General features: G+C 35.5%; 1 protein-coding gene across 1 annotated transcript in view; it reads right to left on the bottom strand.

The window, feature by feature from the left end:
• Positions 1-20,619, bottom strand: part of LOC137400872 (unhealthy ribosome biogenesis protein 2 homolog) — a 62,170-nt gene that overhangs the window by 20,068 nt on the left and 21,483 nt on the right. Inside the window, exons 12-20 of the mRNA XM_068087216.1 lie at positions 19,377-19,451; positions 14,945-15,130; positions 13,244-13,402; positions 12,068-12,234; positions 11,118-11,213; positions 8,989-9,147; positions 4,150-4,272; positions 2,252-2,447; positions 251-391 (exon numbers count right to left, since the gene is read on the bottom strand). Of these exons, the coding sequence (XP_067943317.1) occupies positions 251-391; positions 2,252-2,447; positions 4,150-4,272; positions 8,989-9,147; positions 11,118-11,213; positions 12,068-12,234; positions 13,244-13,402; positions 14,945-15,130; positions 19,377-19,451 (1,302 nt within the window). The remainder of the gene's footprint in view (positions 1-250; positions 392-2,251; positions 2,448-4,149; positions 4,273-8,988; positions 9,148-11,117; positions 11,214-12,067; positions 12,235-13,243; positions 13,403-14,944; positions 15,131-19,376; positions 19,452-20,619) is intronic.

Raw genomic sequence — 20,619 nt, 5'->3', positions numbered from 1 at the left:
GCTACGACGGGTTGTACAGCCAGTATAGCTAGTATTTCTATAACTGTGAACATGAATGACATACAGGCACCTCATGCACACACCCCCAATGCACAGGTAATCTAACAGCATCCTTAGGCTAACAGTTGAAGGACATCTCCGTTAAAAGAATACCTGTACTTAGCTTATTACCTTATTAGATTATACATGACCTTGACCTAACAGCCAAAGGAGCCCAACAATCAATACTTTCTACAGAGCTGGTACTAACCAGAGAAATAGGCAGTTGTTCGAAGGTGCTAGCAATGAGCTCTAAATCGACTGAGTCGATCAGGCTTGTATCAATGGCTGACGAGGACATCAGTTGACAAAAAAGCATTGCATATGTCTTCAGTAAGGAATCCCTTTCACCCTACACAAATAGAGTTGTGTAAAAATTATATGAGGCATTAGACAAGTAATGCATGGGGAGACAACTCTTCAATTATTTTCAGCACAGACTATTTTGTTACACATTTTAAAAATAGTTTTTGTTGCAAGCTATCTCAATAACTCAACAGCACATGCAATCTAACGAATCCATTTATTCCAAGTAAATATTCTTACAGCCGTTAACAGCATACCTAACGACTATATGACCTTGACCTACTAAAATTATTTGAAAATCAGAATTTATAGCTTCTAAAATGGTGCCGTAACTGATTATTAGATTTAGACTAGCTCGAATTACTCAAATTCATTGGGTAAAGAAACGGAGCCAACGGCAACTACATTATCTGCCACTATTTATACGCTATTTTAAATCTTGAGCGAATGTGTAGCAACCAAATTAATGCTTTTCAATAATCTGCCTCGAGCTTTTGAATATCTGAATTACGAATTGGCCAGGCACACTCAGAAATAAACAAATGCAAATATTTTCATTTAAAAGTTAGAATGGTAAAAGTTTTATATGTTGATTAAAATAATTTTTCTATGCACCAAGGTTTTTATTACCCGTGCAATGTCGAGCATTCATAGTCTGTAATAACATGATCAGTATAATACAAATTATCTTATTGGTGATATAATACAGCAGGACAGGTTTGTGCATTATAAAATGTGTTACTTACACAAATTTAATAACATACCTTTTTAAAATCATGAACAAACTAATAACGTACTAAACATTTACATAGTAATGCCTCTCTCCTTAATCATCACATACAAGTTCTATGGGGTCAACATGGACTAAACTTTAGGATTCACTGTTGACATACGTGACTTCAGATTTGAGATAATAAGATTAATAACAGTGCTATCCATCCTAAACCTGCCTAAGGTTGTCAAGTGATGCGGTTGAATTGAATAGTATTTTTCCATGGCAACCTTGGAGCAGATGACTCCAATTTAATCAGGAGTTATTTCCTCACGACGAAAGTTTTAATGTACACGAGTTAGGCAGGCTGATGGCAACAATGACTTGCTGCTTATATAATCAGGCTGCCAACTATATACACGATTAACTAAAATGCTTATCACATCACCTCCTTACCAGCCAGAAGTGTTTGGAGAACTTTGTGTAGGATAACCTAATCTTCATGTACTAAAATAGTTACGGGTGTATTGCCGTCACACCTAACTTTTTGAAAATGCATTTGCTAAGAAACTTATGCTTATTGCACATTGCTTCCTATAAATACTAGCAATATTATATTGTTATATATTATATTGTTATATATTATATTGTTATTGCAATAGTTTGAAAGTCAACTACGTATTGTATTATATAAGTTTATGTTTTATTGTTTTATCAAACTTGTTTAAATATTACAAAAAATAGAAATGCATACTTTTCCATTTTAAATGCTCTGAAAATATAAAAACAACCAATTCTTCGCAATTTAGAAATATTTTTGCTATATACGCTTAGATGTGTTGTATAGACAGCAATAACAATGTGTAGTTGGCAACATTCGACTACTCGTGGTTCAGCATGCTATATCCAAGGGAGACAAATCCAAAACTGGTTGCCACAAATTAAATTATGAAGAAAATTATTACTGTGTTCAACTTGTATAACTCTCATTTAGACATCCTTTAAACAAGGCTGGTCAGACACTAGTATTAATACTATCAATAATCATCTGTTGTAAAATATATAAAATTTACCACGGTTAACGTACTAATGGTATGTTATCACAGTAACTTACATGATAATGTAAAATGGTAGGTTTCCATGGTAACTTACCATAATAAAGATGGTTGTTAAAGCTGATTGTTAGACACTTACCTGTAAATTATCAGCTGTAAGTAGTAGCTTGAGCCCCACAAGGCTGACATGAAGCATGACAGACTGAATTATATCATCAACAGCTTGCAGGGGCAGACTCTGCAGTATTTCTATGCTCAGAAGTAGAGAAGACAACTGTTGCTGAGTTAGAGTGTGCCTAGGGAGTGCCAGAACTTGGCTAGTAGCCTCAGAGAGCCTGTAATAATAGCAGCTAGCTAGTAACAATAGATGAGTTGAAAAGAGCATTGAACTATCTCAAACATCATGGATCAATTGATTCAACACTCGGAAGCCTAACCCTGTACACACAAGCAAGCCTTTGGTCCTAGACAGTGTTAACAACTTTCAATCAACTGTGAAAGTAATTAGGGTAGCACAACCCCTTTTGAATTGAATATCGTATTAAAGCTACAAGCTTGTAGAACTCAATAGAAAAAAATGGTAATTAAATATAGCAAATCTTTTTTTTCAAACTCCTTCAATGATGCTATGTTTTAGACTTGGCTGGAGAAACATAATGGTTGGTGTAAACCGAGCCTGATAAAGTGTGTATATTTCTAAGGATAGTAAACATAATATTTTAGTGTAAAGTTCTTGTTGCTGAAGAAAAGAAGCTTTTTATTTTGATTTTTTAGTTAGCTTGCCTAATTTTTAACTTCAGTACAAAGAATTTTAATTAGTATGTCTTCAGAAGCTAATGTTCTGAGGGCAGCCATTTATTATTTCTCGGTCGGTTAGAAGTGCCGATCATATTTTGGCAATATCTCCAGAACTAATAGGTTAATCAACTTAAAACTTTTGAATTATGCTGAAAACATTTATTGCGCAAAGTGATCAAAGTTTCGTAACTCTACGTAAATCGGAAGCATAGAAGCGCAAAAAGAACTAGTGTTCTGACAGCAGCCATTTTTCATTTCTCGTTCCGATAGAAGTGTCGTCGATATTTTTGCTATATCTCCAGAACCGATAGAAATCTTGGAATTACACTAAAATTTTATACCACACAGAGCCACCAACATTTCATAATCTTCCATAAACCAGAATTTCATAAAAACAAAGTGAAAGTCTCGGGTGTAGGATCAGGTGAATACATATTTCCGAGTTATCTCAGGGCCAGGCTTCAAAATGTTAATAGTCAGGTTTACTTCCAATTCTGCTTGACAACTAATAAAGAACACATTATAATCAAGATTTGTAACACTGTGACGCTAAAGCCTGGTTCCCATATACATCGCAAAGCACCGGCGGTAATATCGCGCAGCAAAACACTTGCGGTGCTCGGCACAGTTTAATGTTCACATAATAGCCACATCGTTAATAATATCGTAAACATAATTGCGTAATCAAATAAAATGTTCGCTCGCCATGCCGTTTTTATAATGGTGACCTTTACCCGTACAGTGCATTTCGGGAAGGTTTTGCCTGCGGCCGTTTGCGAAATTTGAACAGTGCTAAACTATTGTGATGCCGCCGGCAACTACCGGCGATCCTCGGCGCATACGTTCCCATTTCATCGCTAATAGCCTGCGGTGTGTCGCCGGTGCTTTGCGACGTATATGGGAACCCGGCTTTACTCTTATACTTATTGTTATACTTACTGCTACACTTACTGCTACACCTACTGCATACTTATTGCAATAGAACTCCCACAGTCCGCCAAATATACATTGTATATGTACAAATAAAAACAATTCATAAGTAAATCAGTTAATGATCTCCAAAGCTAAACATTCCTATTGTACCTTTTTCTGACAGAAGAAATCTTTGGTGTTTACCTACCGATACCTGCTGAGAAAAGCTCTTAACAGAGTGAAGCTTCTGCTGCTGCTACTCCTTTCTATCTGATGATAAGAATTTAGTAATTAATCAGATGTAAATAGAATAAAAAAGAAACCAACCTTTCAAAAACTTCAGCAGCAGATGCTGACCCGATAACCTCCACCAGAACTTGAAAATATGTCGTTAGCGTCTCCGGTTCCTTACTTGGGTCTTTACGGCGCTTCTTTGACCGTGGTGGACCACTGCAACAGCGAGGATAAAGATGAATGCATTACAAGATAGGATGACTAATAAATTTAATTCCCAGATCAGATCAATTTCTCCAGTCTTCATCCTTGTTTAATCTAGATATCAAGACTGCAACAAGCTTCACAGCAAGCTGGAGCACTGCGGTATTCATGCTCAATGTTTTACATGCTTGCTGTATATAACTCATACACTAAACAATGATGTCAGAGCTTTGATTAGGTGATAACCAAGTGGTTTAAAATGGAACAAATAAAGCTAAGATGCTAATACTTCGTTGATGAGTTGATCACATTTTTTTCTATAAAATATGAAAATGTTTAAAAGGTGGATTTTATTTTTTTGTCTAGATTTATGTGAATCCATTAATTAAAAACATAATATTACGCATTAATTTTGTAATTTAACATTTTGAAGCCTGAGATAACGCTGAAATATGTTTCTCCACCTGATCCTACACCCGAGTAAACTTGTATTCCTAGTTTTGCTTTGTTTTGACACACTTTCGGTTCATGGAAGATTATGAAATGTTGGTGGCTCTGTGTGGAATAAGATTTCAGTATAATTCCAATGTTTCTATTGGTTGTTGATATATAGCTAAAATGTCGACCACACTTTCATTTCGACGAGAAACGAAAAATGGCTGCTGACAGAACAGTAGTTCTTTTTTGCACTTCTATGCTTGCGGTTATGAAACTTTGATCGTGTCGCGCGGTATACGTTTTTAACAAGTTGATAGGACTATTATTTGGAATACTGTCAAAATAAAAAAATATCTTCTAACAGACTGAGAAATGAAAAATGGCTGCCGATAAACCACCATTAGTTTTTTGTACTTTTGGTTTACAAAAGTACAAAAAAAAACTATCAACTTGTTAAATAACTATGTTTTTAACAAGTTGATAGGACTATTATTTGAGATATTGTCAAAATAGAGAGGGCACTTGTAACAGACCGAAAAAGGAAAAATGGCTGCCGGTAAAAATTAGTTCTATTTGTATTTCCGCTTCACAGAAGGATTACTAAACCTTATTGATTTCTGTGGTAAATATTTACAGCATAATTCAGAAGTTTCAAACTGATTAGACTTTGAATTATTTGATTAGTTCTTGAGATATTGCTGAAATACCGAGAGTACTTCTTACCGACCGAGAAATGAAAAATGGCTGTTAACAGAACATTAGCTTCTAAAGATATACTGATTGAAATTCTTAGTACTGAAGTTAAAAATTAGGCAAGCCAACTAAAAATCAAACTAAAAGCTTCTCCTCAGCAACAAGAGTTTTACACTAAAACTATTTATTTATTCATAACAAATGTACACAATCAATCAGATATCAGACTCAGTGTACTGCAATCATTTGTTTCTTCAGTTATCTCTAAAACATTACATCTTTAAAGGTTGACTTGCAATAAGAATCACATTACAGTTATTTGATATGAAAAGATTCACCATGTCTTACTCTGCTGTGTTGTAAATGCCAAATATGTGGAAATGTGATTACAAGCTCATAAACGCTCAAAAACGAAAAGCCGCCGTAGAGTGGAATCTCTTTATTTATTTGACGTATTCATTACAGTTTGGTTATCGTCTTGTCACGTGATGTTCTCACAGGAATTGAACGGCCAATAAAAAGCTCAATATAAAACTTATTGTAGCACTAGTTTATGACAAACACTTTGGGTTTTACCGAAGACCCCGTATCAAATATAGATGCTCGCTACTTTACAGTTTTCTTTCGGCTTGCACTAATCGTCAAGTCTTAATCTGATCATGTGACCCAATACTTCGAAAATAATTTTTGCAGAACTTTTCGATTATCTCAAGTAACGAACAGGCTCGTCATGATTGTCAGACAATGATATGTACTCATTCGAGCTAAGGTTGAAAAGTTTAACGATTTTTTACGGTAAGTTATAAGATATCAGTGCTAAAAGTGACAGCATTACAATGACGATAAAACAGACGCGTAAGAACAATAGACATGGTTTTATTGAATGCGTGAAGTATATTTGTGAAAATATTTTGACGAATGAGATTGCATGAAAGTGTAAACAGAAACCATCCTGTAACAAGTACGTCCCATTTGAGCCGTTTTGGAAAGCGAATCCAAACTACTGCGGTCTCGTGCGGCTGCGATTAACTGTTCATTTTTGAGCTTTTAAGAGCTTGTAATCACATTCCCACATATTTTGCACCTACAGCACAACAGAGTAAGACATGGCGAATCTTTTCATATGAAATAACTGTAATGTGAATTTTATTGCAAGACAACCTTTAAAGAAGTCTAAAAAACTATATCTGCTATATTTAACTTCTGTTTTTTTGATTGAGTTCTGCAATTTTGAGCTTCAATATGAAATTCATTTCAAGACGATTTGTGCTTTTCTAAGTGCTTTCACCGTCAAATAAAAGTTGTTAATACTGTCTAGGATCGGGTGAGGAAACTTGCTTGTATACAAAAGGTTAGCCTTCCAAGAGTTAAAACTTTCTGTTTTCAATAAAGCTCAAACAAATTAGGAGAGATAGTGAGAGCTGATAAAGGCTTCTCACATCAAAAGTTTTACCCTACATTGCCAATGCTGATTTGCACAAATTGTCTATTGAAGAACAATACGAGACTATAGATGTTTCTAATAGATGTTCGCAAAAACTTAAGTTGATGAGAAGAAAACTTCTGGTCAACAATATGAACATAGAAACATCAATCGCTACAAAAAGGTTCATATAAGGCATAGATGTATAAAAATACCTCTGTGACTAAAATACTATTCTTTATCTCTTATTTATAGGAAAATGGTTGGCTAACTTAACGTCTACATGACTCCAGCAGCCTACAGCACATCAATGAAGAATATAGATTCACACAGCAGCCCTGCTACAGCAATTCAATGATGAATATAGACTCACACAGCAGACCTGCTACAGCAATTCAATGAAGAATATAGATTCACACAGCAGCCCTGCTACAGCACATCAATGATGAATATAGATTCACACAGCAGCCCTGCTATAGCAATTCAATGATGAATATAGATTCACACAGCAGCCCTGCTACAGCACATCAATGATGAATATAGATTCACACAACAGCCCTGCTATAGCAATTCAATGATGAATATAGACTCACACAGCAGCCCTGCTATAGCAATTCAATGATGAATATAGACTCACACAGCAGCCCTGCTATAGCAATTCAATGATGAATATAGACTCACACAGCAGCCCTGCTACAGCGCATCAATGATGAATATAGATTCACACAGCAGCCCTGCTACAGCACATCAATGATGAATATAGATTCACACAGCAGCCCTGCTATAGCAATTCAATGATGAATATAGACTCACACAGCAGCCCTGCTATAGCAATTCAATGATGAATATAGACTCACACAGCAGCCCTGCCGTGATCTTGCAGCAACATGGGTGATAGAAAACAGATTAAGTATTACCTAATGATTTAATTAGTGTTAGTGTAGTTCGTGAGAAGTAAAATAAAAAATTCAAATATAAAAAAATGAGATCTGACTAAAAAATATTCAATCGCTGGTTTGCAGACTTCGAATAGATTCTCAGTTGATCGCTGCCAATGAATTCGCACCCTTACATTTCAACGATTTAAAGTTGCACTTTATCGATTTTTCCAAGATTAGCGATGTACATGTATGTTTCAAAACAGAACTTTTAAAAGTAGACTTGCTTGCTTTAATTCATGCATCGTACGCCTGTTGAACTAAGACGCCAAGATACCTGATCAGAATTTTTTTTATTATTATTAATATCTCTCTATATTACAAAACAGAAGCAGAATTTTCCACTTGCTATACAAGTATTACTGCAAAGGTTGCATGAAGGACAATCGCTTTTAGTAAAAAAGACTTTATTATGCTAGAAAAGTTAGGCCTAGGAAGTGGTCAGCACTGGTGAAGTGAGAATCTGTACAATCGGTAGGTTCAGCTATTTCATGAATAAGGTAATAAAATAAACAAAAAGGTAATTATCTCATCATTGTCGCATGAGCAACCTATCATTGGCAATAGTAGTCGAAATATACCGGTATGGTGGTGTGATGAAATGTGCCAGATTTTCTTACCTCCACTGGGCAGAGCTTAACTGTGTATTAACTGGTTATTATCGATTTGAATCGATCAACAGTGAGTGTTTCTGTGACGTTGAATAGTAGTCTCACTGTGCGTACCTTCGCACAAATTTTGCAAAGTGAAATGGCGTTGAATCTGGTCAGATTTTACTGGTTCTACGATTCTGACTGGAAGCAACTCCGAATCCATTCAAAGCATAGAAACCCAAAAATAGACAAACTAATATAAAAAAAAACTATTCTGTTACATTTGCAAGTAGTTAAATGGTATTACGCCACTGAAGAAAGCTTGCTTTGAAATCAATTGTCAATCAATAATCAAACAAGCCAAGTACAGCTTGTGCTATATTCAGAGACTGCAAGACCAGCAAATCTGTTTTTAGCAGATGATGTTAAACACTGTCAACATTCTTTAGATTAATCACTATAGTATTGTTACCTTAGAAAGACAAGCTCCATTCATTAAAGCGTTTCCTAGGTTTAGGAATTGTCTTCTCATTTTTTTTAAAGGAAAGATAATAACACTCTGAGATTTGCTTTTATGTAAAACTCAAACTAATAATAGCTAGTGATATATAAAGAGGCTAGCCTGTGAGCCATGAATACTCACTCTTGATCATCGATCTTGGTGAAGGCTGAATGGATGCTAAGGATCAGCTTTTGAACAATAGCTCCATGTAAAGGTGACTGGCCCAAAGACGAACAACTGCTGAGGAGCAAATGGAACTCATCATAGCTGGAGAACTCGTGAGACTGTTTCTGGGTGACTCTACAGCATAATGTCTATTCATGCACACAATGACAGCCTCGTATCACAGGCTATTTGAAGGTACAGCAACAGACTAGTATCATAGCCCATTTGAAGATATAATAATAGGCTAGTATCACTGTCTATTTCAAGGTGCAGTCAATATCCATACGTTAAAAAGCAGGCATTACCGTAATCCCTGAAATACAAAAGTTGTCTTCTTTTTATAACTTCAATAGCTTCTAGTGCATGACAATTCCAAAAAAGTAGCAAATATGCAACATTACACGTAGGCGAGTAATTTGCGTGTAATTGACATGATAATTCATTATGTTGACAATTTTAGACAAAAAAGGGTTGAGATTTGACACTTTTCCCACGGTCAAATATGACTTTGTGCCAGATAGGACCTCAGTCTATTGATTGTAGATGTGGTCAACTCACCAGCAAGTCACCGTTGTTACTTTTTACAACACACGAAACTGTTGCCTGCTAAGGCTTGATGTATCCACTCTTTGTGTGGGACAAAGCCACTTTCTAAATTGAGATTCGTTGAACAAAAATCTAATGTACCTATAATCACGAATCTCTTCAAAACGAAGCAAAGAATTTTTGTTAAATGCGAAATATAAAATTTGAAAAAAGTTATGCTATACAAAGCAGAGTTAAATAAAAGAACGTAGAGTTGAATTTAAAACTCTAAATGCATAGGGAAAACATAATATGGCATTTGCTTTTTCAAATTAAACACAAACATATACTTATTTTATTACCACCTCTCTCTAATTCAGACTTTACCTGCAATATTATTTGACATGCTCATCATATATTGTGCATTCTGGAATATGTAGTGTTAGTGACACACACAGCATGTGATGCCAGTCAGCAGGTAATTAACCACTAGTCATTTCGTACAGTTTCTCATGCTAGTGATTGACGCCCTTTGACTCGTAAGTTCTGCACGGGCTATTATTTATCTGTTCTTATCGAGTAAGCTATAATGGCTTGTCGACAATAATTCATTGCGTTGACAATTTTAGACAAAAAAGGGTTGAGATTTGACACTTTTCCCACGGTCAAATATGACTTTGTGCCAGATAGGACCTCAGTCTATTGATTGTAGATGTGGTCAACTCACCAGCAAGTCACCGCTGTTACTTTTTACAACATAATCTTATACAAACACTCAAACAAAATCTAAATGGAGTAGACACCCCTACAACGTAAATAATCTTTTTTGGGAACGTTCATGTTATAGAGATTTTACGTTATATGAACAATGAAATATGTAAATTACCTAATCCGTTCCAAGATTGCCCCAACTCACCCATTTGACCTTTTAAATAAGAAAAAGACTAAACCAAACTGTTATATTTAGTAACTGTACCGTAACTGTGGTATAATTGGTTTGTATTGACAACTTTTTACGATTAGCGTTCATAAAGTGTTAATTGTTACACTGATTTATTGTTAAAGGGAGAACACACCTGCAATGTCGATTTGAATTGATTTTTTTGCTTTTTTTGAGACAGCAAGGTCTATACTGTAAAAAATGAAAAGACTGAATAGCTGTGCAGCTATATATTATCCTTTCTTTATCAACATGCCTGATGATCTCTCACAGCACGCTAGACTGCGAGGGAACTAGTATATATAATAGAGATGCCCAAAACATGTCATTTCTATGCCAAGAGCTGCAAGAGAGAAAACGATATTTTTCCAGCCAACTATGGGACCCCATTATTCAAATTGAATTTGAATAATGGGGGTCTCAAGGTTAGCTTGAAAAATATCCTTTATTCTCAGTTCTCATTATGCAAATTGAACTTGAGCGCATGAGCCGACTTGACGATTAATTTCATATGTAATTTCTTACATTATACAGAGAAAATTTTTTTCGTAAGCTTAATACTTTAAGTGGAATTTACGTTATTGGAGCATCTATGTACGCTACTAAAACTATCCGTAGTAGCCGCAACTTGTGATTATACCTGAGTGGGCAATGTGCTGACTCCTGATCTGCTGCCTGCACCATCTTTGCATTTAGCATCGGTAACGAGAGTACTTCATTCTGTTGGCAGCAATGCCTGAAACAATAGCAAGAAGTCAAGACGCTACGTAATATATGCTATGTACCAAAGATGGTGCAACGCGAAATTTCACAAACTTCCAACATCGACTTCATTTTTATATTCAAATAAACACACCAACTATTGTAAATTTAGATTTGCCTCCTCCTACCTACCTTGCTGTGACAATCTACCTAAATGCTGTCAAATATGCATGTTACCACTAGCTATTTAATCACATACGCATATTTAGCGACAATCTGGAAAACTAGGCTATTTATATACATCTAGCGCAGATATAAGACAATCTATATGTATTGTTTAAACGAGTTAGGAGGCAGATTAAGGTTGGCAGAGTAAACCATACATACAAGGGAGGCAGCTGAAGGATGGCTAAGACGTCATACATTCACCTCAGCATCATTCCAAATTGGCTCGCTACATTGACCCTTCAACCTCTGTTACCACATAACGTTTATCCATAATAGTTTAATCCTAGCTCATCCTCCAAAAAATTTGATTTGCTTTGTAAGACACTCTTACGCTGTAGGCACATCTTGTTGAAATATAAAAATTGCTGCACTACCTGACATAACTTGACAGGTGGTTCACACAGATCCCTGTCCATGACTGATTAAAACGGGTGTCTCTAGCCACTCCTTATTCACCACACCAATGACCAAAAACTGAGAGATCAAATGCATTGTAATATCCAGTGATTGTCAGTGACCTCTCCATCAAATCTATGCTAAAGCTGAACGTAATGACACAACAGATCATACTATCTATGATGTTGGCACACCCATAAAACACACTGCATATTACAGAAATAAATAATATTAAACTATTGTATTCTATATATATTTTCATACCTGCAGTGAGATAGGTGCTTATAGATGTTTAGTCCAGTTTCTACAACCAAGCTGGAGAGCATGTCTATACAGTCTGAGCTCGTGTGAGGAATGGAAGCTAACACCGCACTGCGGGCTATATGACTGATGATGGCAGTGGTAATATTAGATGGGGTTAGACTGAGGACCTGTAAACAAGACCTCTCCAGCATTACCCCACAACTACTATACTGTAAATATCTCCTAGTTAAATTATATAGAGTTTTGGTTTATTCTTTTTAAGCACGAACATCATGAAAAACTTCTTATATAATCAGTAAGAGCTGATGGTTCGTTTGGTAGACTGGCCTTGACTTTGGTGAGTGGGAGACAACTACCACTGAATCTTCTCACTATGAAAATTTTTACTGTTAAGAAAATATAGAAGAAAATATGAAAACCAGGAAAAAATACTAGTTTCTAGAATGATGACATTTTTTTATTCGGAGTAGAGTAGGCGCTTCAACAACATAAATAATCTGTTTCGAGACCGTTCATGGTACAGGGATTTTACGTTATACGAACAGTGAAATACCTGTAAATTCCCAAACCTGGTCCAAGATTGAAACTGATGTTTTTACTTTTCCCTACACAAAAATTGTATATCTCTAAGATAAAGTGAAAGAAAAAAATATTTTTACTATAATAAGAGTGGTGCCTGCCTGTCCATTCAAAGCTTGTTTCAGAGGTTAGGATAAAACATCGCTTTCAATGAAATTCGTTGAACAACAACGATTCATGACATTCAGCTTGGTAGACCGACAGTCTAACACTTGCACAAATCAACAGCATTTAGGTGTTTATGAATAACTGTGCAGCTACTAATTACCTGTGCTTTACCGACACACCTGACTATCTCTCACGGCACACTAGATTACCAGGGTACTAGTATATATAATAGAAATACGCTATGCATTGTTTTCTCTCCCAAGCACAAAAAGAGAGAAAATGATATTTTTAAGCCTAACTTTGAGATTTTCGTTAATCAAATCGAACTTGACAACTTGCACCGACTTGTCGGTTTAAGTTATATGGAATTTTTTACTTAACACAAAGCACGAAGTTTACATAAATTCTTTACGTCGGGTTGAATTTAGGTAAAAAGAAGTTTACGTTACAAGAGTGCCTACTGTAAACAACTAAACAGAATAAACTCACTGTATTTGGCCAAGGTCGGAGGGCCTCAGCTGGTGCTGGCAAGGAGCTCCAGTTAGAGAGAATGCCAGCCATGCACTTACTAACACAACTATCTTGGTCCTCAAGTTTCGATAATGGTGACAAATCAATGAATGATAACCAGTGGTAAGACAACTTCATCTAGATCAAAACAGTGACACACAAATATCACTAGAGTGCAGTGGAAGCCATATCAAAATAACTTGAATTTTTCAAACTATGCAGCTTTTAAAAGAAGAATGTTGAGCCCATTTAAAATTTTTGTGCAAAACTGAAACAATAAAAAAAGAAAAAACTGATGTAACCCAACTTCACAAATACACACACAGGTTTAGCTATAAGCTTATGGCGGTGGAGCCTCTTCATACCGCTGATTTACTATGTGAATTTTTCAAACGATGAAAAATTTGAGCCAGTTTTTGCTTTACACTGGGAGGTAGTTTTAACATACAATATTCAAAGTTTTTAAAACATTGTGGTAATATAAGTAAAAATTTAGCGAGTAAAATTACAAATAAAACAGAAAAATATAAAAGAATAAATTAGGTTAGTCTAAAGTTCACCTAGTTTATGTTAGAATAAATTAGAGCGTGTATCTCTATCCCAAACTCTACTTCCTGTAACTGTACTCTATACTGTCCCTGTCCTAGAGCGTGTATCTCTATCCCAAACTCTACTTTTGTACTCTATACTGTCCCTGTCCTAGAGTGTGTATCTCTATCCCAAACTCTACTTTTGTACTCTATACTGTCCCTGTCCTAGAGTGTGTATCTCTATCCCAAACTCTACTTTTGTACTCTATACTGTCCCTGTCCTAGAATGGTACACCTCAGCCTGTCTCGAAGGTAAAATGACAATAAAACCCTTTCCTATCAATTAATTTGTTATCATTATTTTTTTACATTTCTTATATAATTTACCGGCTTTATTACTTTGTATAATCATTTAAAGCATTTATCAATAGGCTATTTTAGTCCGCAGAATGAGTCACATGAACTACAGTGTATTTCTATAGGAATATTAGATCGTGCATATGGAAGTTTTAACATTTCGTATGTAGAGGTTTCATGCTATGTAAAATTGCACTGTCCTCACTCTAATTGGATAAATATAAAATGCAAAACTTAAAACTTGTGATTTTAATAAATATTAGGAAGGAAACATTTCGCTGGAAAACAACTGACTGGTTTCCAAAAGGTACATCTATTGCTATGTCATATTTCTTCGCTTACTCGATTGTGTGCACAAAATAATACAAAATTATATAAACAACGGAATTTTTAAGGCAAATATAAAAAATATCAAAAGTAAAAATCAGAAGGTTCATATCTGTCCATGTTTAAGCAAGTCAATTTATATAAAAGGTTTAATGATACACATTTATTGGTTTGAAATTCAAGCCTTATGTATCATCAGAAAATAACAAACCTCACTGAGTAGATCATGATTTCTCATATCGAAACATAAACCTTAACTTTTCCCCTAAAAAAAACCAGTACACTTATACCAGACATCAAAACTTTACCAATTTACATTATAGAGCAGCGTAGCACAAAAATAGATTTTTCTTTCAATACACATAATTTACTTTACTATTTTTTGTTTTTTTGTCTCATGGTCCAATTTACTCTGAACGGCAATGACCAGTTTAAATAAAGCTACTATCTATTTGACTGTACCTACATAGGTGAAAGCCACCAAACAGCCAAGCTCCCCAGTAAAATTCATAGAGCTAACAAGCTCAAGTGTCGACTCTATTGCAAGGTGAGACAAATCATCTGTTGAAGCACTGAGATAGCGGTGTACCAGCACGAACATGGCACAGCAGCCATCGAGAATAAGGAGGAGCGTTGGTAGCCTGAAGAGTGCCTACAACATACAGTGAGACTAGGGCGCAAGGCTGCAATGTTTCCAACTCTGTTTGGACCTTGCAGCTAAACTGGATACATGATGATGTAAAAGTTGCGTGTGTTCAATTGAAAAATTTGTACATGTATATGTCTTTGAACAATCATTTGGTCTATCTGTTCGTCTGCTGTCTATGAGATCATCCTATTTGTCAGAACTCGGCAGCACTGCCTATGTTGGGCACAAAAACAAATATCTCATCTACCCAAAAAGATATAATCCAGCTGAGACTGAACCTACTGCAAACTTGTGGTTTCAAGTCCTAAATCTAACCAAAATCGGTCATGAAAGCTTCAAGATTTTCCTACCCATTTATAATACACATATAAGATACTTCTATGAATGTTCACACGCATCAAAATTATTTAAGAAACATAATATTTCCTGCAATGATTGGATCACATGATTACTTGTGAAAATAAAATCGTCGATGCATCATTAGCCATTAGCAATAGATATCCTATATGATACTGAGATAGTAGACTGAGATACTTGACAATCCACTGTTAACAGAGCACGATCATTAAACCCCGCCCATATGATAGCTGTCGCCTATCCTGGGGGGGAGGGGGCTGTATATCATTATTTAAATTCAGCCTTCAAAATAAATTGTTTTTTATGAAAGGTAGATAAACTATTTAAAATTGCTTGTAACTTGAAAAATGAACTCAAACAGCGAGATTTTAAAGCGCATTTCTCTCGGCGTTCAGCCTATTAAATATTCTTTAACAAGCTACGAGCAACTTTAAATGGTTTATCTACCTTTAAAAAAAGAATGAGATTATTTTGAAGGCTGAATTTAGATAATTAGTTTTAAGACACCCATCTCTATCATTCTAAATCTGACTAAACATTCCCAATTTCCATTACTAAAAAGCTATCATCTGTCACATATTTATGGGTGGAGCTTGTTGTGCCGATTGTGTTGTTTTCGAGACGAATATTGAAACGCTGTAAAAAAGCCTTCATTACTTTGAAAGTTAGTGGACCAATTTTTATTTTGAGTACAAGATCGGAATCAGCGTGTCTGATTTACATAGAAAATACGGCAAAAGTTGTACGTGGCAGTTGCGGTTTAATAAGTGTCAGTATTACGTAAAATAGATCCCTCAATATCAATTTAAAACGATACCAATTCGAAACAGTATCAATGCAAAATATCAATTACAAGTGAGTTCAGTTCAAAGACTTGAACCTCATACCAGTGTTGATATCAATGTTGATAGCGGAACAGGGGCGTCTCTAACGCTAATAATGTCATATAAGATCTAGGTCAACAGAGCTTGAACATGCAATCTCGCAGTAGTAAGCCCTCAAGCAACGAAATTAGAACTACCCTACAGAAACGGTAACCTACAACAATAACCCCTCAATTATTGCGGTTAACCGAGATGGTGCCACACAAAAAGTGAAAATCCATGAAATAAAAGCTAATAAACTCATCTAATAAAGTCACCTTCTTATTATTCGTAAGGATTTTCCTCTTTTGTTAGATGCATTAGACAATTTCAATTGTTGAGAGCATTCATGAGGCATGAAGAGTGTCACAGCCTTTTTGTACTTGTGAGACTTTACAAACGCAAAAGGAAAACAGCGAATGACTAATATCCTAATGATGCTCACAGAGGGATCTCACTAAGCAGGAGTATGTGAAAGATTTATGCGTTTGAGTTTTTTTTTTAATTTTTATTCATTTTCGTTACTTTTCAATTAATTAATGAATATTTTTACTCCATGAAGTACTGAAGCCCTGAAAGCTGAGCAAAGTAAAGAGGTATTACTGTATTACTGTATTACGTTTACTAGCAATGTCCAGTGGGAAATTTGATCATAAATTGCAACTAACTTTTAAACAGTGGGGAAATGAGATTTTTTAATACAATTAGCTTCTCCTCTTATATCTAGTTCAACAATTGAACCTGCCAAGCTGGGCGGAATTAGGAATGTTATAGCTGCAAGTTATAATGAGCAAATAACCCTAAAGGAAGAGAAGTCGTAAGGAGTGGATAATCCTTTGGGAAGTCTTAAGGAGCAGATAGCCCTTAGGGGAGTAATAAGGAGCAGATAACCCTTAGGGAAGTCATAAAGAGTAGATAGCCCCTAAGGAGCGAATAACTCTTAGGGAAGTCTTAAACCATAACTGTCACGAACAACTTTTATTGTATTTTCTAGGTAAATTAGCCACGCTGATTCTGATTTTGTACTCAAAATAAAGATTGGTCCACTAACCTTCAAAGTCATTTAGGCTTTTTTAAAGCGTTTCACTATCCATTTCGAAAACAACACAAACGACATTACAAGCTCCGCCCATTAATATGTGACGAAACCTAGCATTTTCAGGAGCGGAAGTTGGGAATGTTTAGTCCGATTTAGAATAATAGAGACGAGTGCCTTAAAACTCATTATTATCTAAATCCAGCCTGTAAAATAATCTCAGTCTTTGATGAAAGGTACATAAACTATGTAAAATTGCTCGTACAGTCAAACATGGATAACTCGTCCACGGATAGCTCGAACACATGGTTAATTCGAATGGTTTCTTTGGTCCATTCCCACGTAATGATAAATTGCTATAGATAACTCGAACTCAACACTGTTAATTCGAACTGTTTTTTTGCCCAACGGCTACCGAAACGGTTGTTCTCGCTTTAGAAAATCACTTTATTCAAAGCCATAGAGGTAAACCTCATTTTTTCGTAATTCATAAGCGTCGTTATTACCTCCATCGACAAAATATTTTTGTTAACGACTTTTCTAAAGGTTTGGTGAAATTTGATTTATACTGCTATATGATGAATAGCACGGGCTAGCCGGGTCACGCGCTCAAGGATTTTCGCCACGCACATACAAAACAAAAATCGCATGTTGTTTTTGTTTCGTATGTGCGTGGCGAAAATCCTTGAGCGCGTGACCCGGCTAGCCCGTGATGAATAGTTTTCTGACGTTGATTCCGTGTTGAATCAACGTCGGAATGTTGAATGTTTAAAACGTCTTAAAAATTGTAATTAAACGTATACGTTGTCTTAGCTAAAAAAAACTATTCATCGTTTGACCTAAACACAGAATACGTGTGTACATTCAATAAGTATCTATTCAAAAAGCGTGAGTGATATACAATGTACCGTAAAACCTCGTAAAACTTTTAATTGAACTGCCTCGGGGAGTGTTGCTCTTAACGAATCCCAGTTAAAGTAAGGTAATCTTTGCATAAACTTCAAGAAAAATCGGCAAAATTGATCGTGGGTAAAACGCTCAAAAGAAAAAGATGTCTTTTCTTTTGAGCATTTCAACAACGATCAAGTTTTGCCAATGTCAATCTAAAAAACATCCTGGCAATAACATCACCTCAAACAACAAACCAATCTCAAGTGATAGAAAAATCTCTATACTTTTTGATAAAAACGTTTTAAACTTTACATTAGAAGCATTTAATTTGAAACAAGCCATTTGTGCTTTTGATTTATATTATAGTTTGTATATGTACATGTATCTACTAATAAATAAGTAAATACATGGACTTGTGACAGTGCTCTGATAACTTGAACGCTCTGATAATTCGAACACTTTTGCTCGGTCCCGTGAAGTTCGAGTTATCCATGTTTGACTGTATCTTGTTACATGATGTTTAAATGGGCTGGACGCCGAGAAAAGTGAGCTGAAAAAGCGCAGTTTTATCACAAGCTAGCGTTGTTATTGCGCTTTTTTTATGTATGCAATGTTAAATAGCTTATCTACCTTTCAGAAACGACTGAGATTATTTTTAAGGCTGAATTTAGATATTAAAGGATTTTAAAACACCCATCTCTATTATTCTAAATCGGTCTAAACATCCCCTACGTAACTTCTGTTTCTAAAAAGCTAGGTTGCGCCACGTATTTGTGGGCGGAGCTTGTTGTGCCGATCGTGTTCTTTTCGAGACCGATATTAAAACGCTGTAAAAAGCCTTCATTACTCTGAAAGTTAGTGGACCAATCTTTATTTTGAGTACAAAACCGGAATCAGCGTGTCTGATTTACCTAGGAAATACGATAAAAGTTGTACGTGACAGTTATGGTTTAAGGAGCAGATAACCCTTAAGGAAGTGATAAGGTGCAAATAACCTTTAGGGAAGTCATAAAGAGTAAATAGCCGTTAGGGAAGTCATAAGGAGTGGATAACTCTTAGGGAAGTCATAAGGAGCAGATAACCCTGATGAATAAGAACATACCTGTTTTTCATTCTGTATGCAGAGTTGTATCTCCTCTCTCACTTCCGACTCTATCTTGGACAGAATGCCTGCAAGCTAAAAACAACTGATCTAGAAACAAACAGGACTGACGAAACATGGAACAACTTTAAAAGATAAAGCTGAATTTCCTACAAAAGAAAATACATCCGAATGACAAGCAAAGATTTCTCAAAAAACATTATAACTAAACCAATGTGAAAATTGAACGTTTGTATCTAATATGCGTAACAGCCAATGTAAACACATAGAGTGCTTTCTTATTGCTACTAAACTGATTATCTGTAGCAATATATTCAGATGAGGTAGGCTAGATAAGGTTAATCCCAAATCCAAACGAAAGAGGAAAACTCCAAAAACCCTCTAATGTGACTACGAGAGCGTGCTCTATAATTGTGAAATGAAAGTTTGTCCAAATTTAAATAACTAGCTAAATCTGAAGGAGTAAGAGTCAAGAGTAATTAATTCTTGGTTGTTACATACACTATAACTTTCTTCCTCTTAAATCCGCCTACTAAACATTACTAGTACAACTCCTACTAAACCCCTACTACAACTGTTATGAACTCATAATGCAAATTAGAACTAAGGTAAAGGTTGACTTGCAACAAAAATCACATTACAGTTATTTGGTATCAAAGGTTCACCATGTCTTACTCTGTTGTGTTGTAGGTGCAAAATATGTGGGAATGAGATGGCAAGCATTTAAAAGCTCAAAAACGAAAAGCCGCCGTAGATTGGAATCTATTTATTTTTTTGACGTAGTTATGATAGTTTGGTTATTGTCTTGTCACGTGATGTTCTCACGTGAATTGAAAGGCCAATAAAAAGCTCAATATAAACTTATCGTAGCACTAGTTTATGACAAACACTTCGGGTTTTACTGAAGACCCCGTATCAAATATAGACGCTCGCTACTTTACAGTTTTGTTTCGGTTTGGTCTAATCGGCAAGTTGTAATTTGATCATGTGACCCAATACTCCGCAAATAATTTTTGCAGCACTTTTCGATTATCACAGGTGATCAACAGGCTCGTCATGATTATTAGACAATGATATGTGCTCCTTTGAGGTAAAATTAAAAAATTAAATGAATTTTTACGATAAGTTATAAGATATCACTGCTAAAAGTGACAGCATTACAATGAAGATAAAATAGATGCGCAAGAACAATAGACATGGTTTTATTGAATGCGTGAAGTATATTTGTGAAAATATTTCGACG

The sequence above is a fragment of the Watersipora subatra genome, chromosome 7 (genome assembly GCF_963576615.1).
Source record: "Watersipora subatra chromosome 7, tzWatSuba1.1, whole genome shotgun sequence".
NCBI lineage: Eukaryota > Metazoa > Bryozoa > Gymnolaemata > Cheilostomatida > Watersiporidae > Watersipora > Watersipora subatra.
The sequence above is the reverse complement of the archived record's forward strand: the minus strand, read 5'-3'. Positions and strand labels throughout refer to the sequence as shown.